General features: G+C 47.3%; 1 protein-coding gene across 1 annotated transcript in view; it reads left to right on the forward strand.

The window, feature by feature from the left end:
* The first annotated feature begins 904 nt into the window (after positions 1-904).
* Positions 905-2500, forward strand: part of txlna (taxilin alpha) — a 6129-nt gene continuing 4533 nt past the window's right edge. The window contains exons 1-3 of the mRNA XM_080516029.1: positions 905-1000; positions 1853-2091; positions 2324-2500. The exon at positions 2324-2500 is cut by the window's right edge and continues 78 nt beyond it. Of these exons, the coding sequence (XP_080372155.1) occupies positions 1884-2091; positions 2324-2500 (385 nt within the window). The 5' untranslated portion in view covers positions 905-1000; positions 1853-1883. The remainder of the gene's footprint in view (positions 1001-1852; positions 2092-2323) is intronic.

The following is a 2500-nucleotide window of genomic DNA, read 5'->3' on the forward strand; positions in this document are numbered from 1 at the left end:
CACAAACTGAATTAATGTAAACTACGTTTGTCTCCCTCTGCTGGTGCAGCGACTCGTTTTAGTGAGGAACTCTAACTGACCTCAATGTTTTATTAAAGCTGCAAGCAGCGTTGGCCGGGACACGATCCTCTAGACCGGATTAGAATTATTTTTTTTTTTAAATGACTTTTATTTTGAAAAAAACAGCGTCAAAAGTAGCTACTTAGCTAATGATTCGTGACCGCAGCATCCCCATTAGGCCACCTACCAAATTTCAGCTCAATCGGACAATGTGTGTTAGCATGCTAACGGGCATGCTAGACCGCAAGTTAGCCGATCCACCTGAAAATCTCAGGTGGTTACTCGGCAGGTGCCCCCGAACCGGAATCTGGTTTTACTTCCAATTCTGGTGTGAATGACACAGCGCTGATGGAACATGAAAGGTTTTTCAAAAACTGCCACCGACATGAATTTGAGGGCCTTGGGCGCTTGTCGGCAGTGTACGTATTACAAAAGGAACCTGCCTTCGGCCTAATTAAACACCCAGAGTCGGAGGTTTTACCCAACTTCACTTAACTATTTCTATGAACGGTTAGTTTTAGTGCAGAGAAGATAATTGTTTAAAAGCTGTGGCTGGGATCATTTTCACATAAGATGATTCATCATGCTTTTTTCTAAATGAAACGTTCCATTAAAATAGTTTTGTAATCAATGCAGTTTTTGTGGGGAAATTATAGAATTGACATAAATGTATTTCTACATCATCCAGCCTGCTGAAAGCAGATTTAATTTTTTACTTCAAGTATTATTAATCCCTTCCCGCAGCAGTAATCATGAATCCAGGTGTAGTTGTTGCGAGTGTCCTGTAGGTGGCGATAGGCATTTAAAAAAAAGGAAACACAACCCGCGAGCTGCAGTTAAACAAGCAGCGAAGAAGAAATGTGTTACCGGAAGTGAATTTCTCCTGCCTCACGTTGAAACCTGCGACTCGCGTTGTTTTTTTTCATCCTTCCTCAAAAAGGTAAAGAACGATAAACCATCCGCGAACGGTGAGAAATACGTGAAAACGAGCACGTACGTCCTCCGTTTTTGTTTGTTACCGTTTCTCACGTTTGTACGATCTCGCGTCGCAGAAGCTAATTTAGCGGCTAACAGTTAGCATGCGCTCGCAGACGTAATGTGTGAAGGAAAGGTTGATTTTATCTGTTTAAATGCTAAAAAGGAGACGACGCATCGTAGAAACGAGCGGTGAAGCGCCGTTGTTGAGGTTTAACCGCGTTTCTGTTGTAAACTAACTCGTTGTGCTCAGCGAAGCGACAGTTCAACTGGTTTTATGTGTGAAAACAACCGTTTTCTATCAGAATCGTTTAAAACAACCAGACGCCTGATTTACAACGTCACGATGTCAAAAGTGCGAATTAGTTGTCTGTTTCTCCATCACTGTCTCCTCTTAGATCCTCCTTATTCAGCACCACGTTAAAATTAATTATTTTAATCCAGAATATACTCGAAATTACTTTGTGCTTCGTACAGAATAGTAATATTAGTAATATATCTCTTTGACGTCATCAGTCATCTCATAGGTTGAAATGTTTTTGCGCTCCAGTGTGTTATATTGAGGGTTTTATCATTTCTGTATCATGTATGTAACTGCAGCAGTTTGTATATGAATTCACCAATTAACGTCAAGTGGATGTGGACTGTGGGAGGACACTGGATGTCCCCGAGGACAGAAGGACACACATGCAATCTACACACGAGTCACTTTCTCGAGAACGCTAAGCGAGACAGGAACACGGCGAATAAATGATTTAAGCTCAAACAGGAAGTTCTGACCGTCTTTGTCCGTCTCTGGTTCTGTTCTCTGTCCCAGGATTTGTCTCATCTGTGACGTGGGAGACGAGATGAAAAAACAAGACGCAGAGGAGTCTGTCCCACGGGGCGGCGAGGACGCTTCACCCCCGGCGGAGGGGGCGGAGCCTGAAGGGGCGGAGCCTGTAGCGGCGGCGGCGGCGGCCAAAGACAGCCCAGACAGCAGCAGCCCCAAGGAGTCGGATCCACAGACGCCCCAGGACCAGGACCAGGACCAGGACCAGGACGGAGGCAGTGATGGTACAGGCTTCTGGTTCTTACAGGTCCAGGTGGACTGATGTGGTTCTGGAACGATGACGACTCCTGACGCTCCGGATCGCTAGAACCTGATCTCCTTCCTCAATAATCACAATTCCTACTGACTCCCAACTCCTCCCTGTGTGTGTGTGTGTGTGTGCGTGCGTGTGCGTGTGTGTGTGTGTGTGTTTGTGCGCGTGTGTGTGTGCGTGTGCGCGTGCGCGTGTGTGTGCAGTGGCCTCGGCGGCCCGGACTCAGTGCGACATGGCCGAGGAGTTGAGTCGCCAGCTGGAGGACATCCTCAGCACCTACTGCCGGGAGTCGCTGTCCGACGCCGCCGCTGCCTTGCCCAACGGCCAGTCGCACGGCGCCGAGCTGAACGGGCTGGGAGGAGAGAGGGGGGAGGACAAGA

This window comes from Blennius ocellaris (assembly GCF_963422515.1).
Source record: "Blennius ocellaris genome assembly, chromosome: 20".
NCBI lineage: Eukaryota > Metazoa > Chordata > Actinopteri > Blenniiformes > Blenniidae > Blennius > Blennius ocellaris.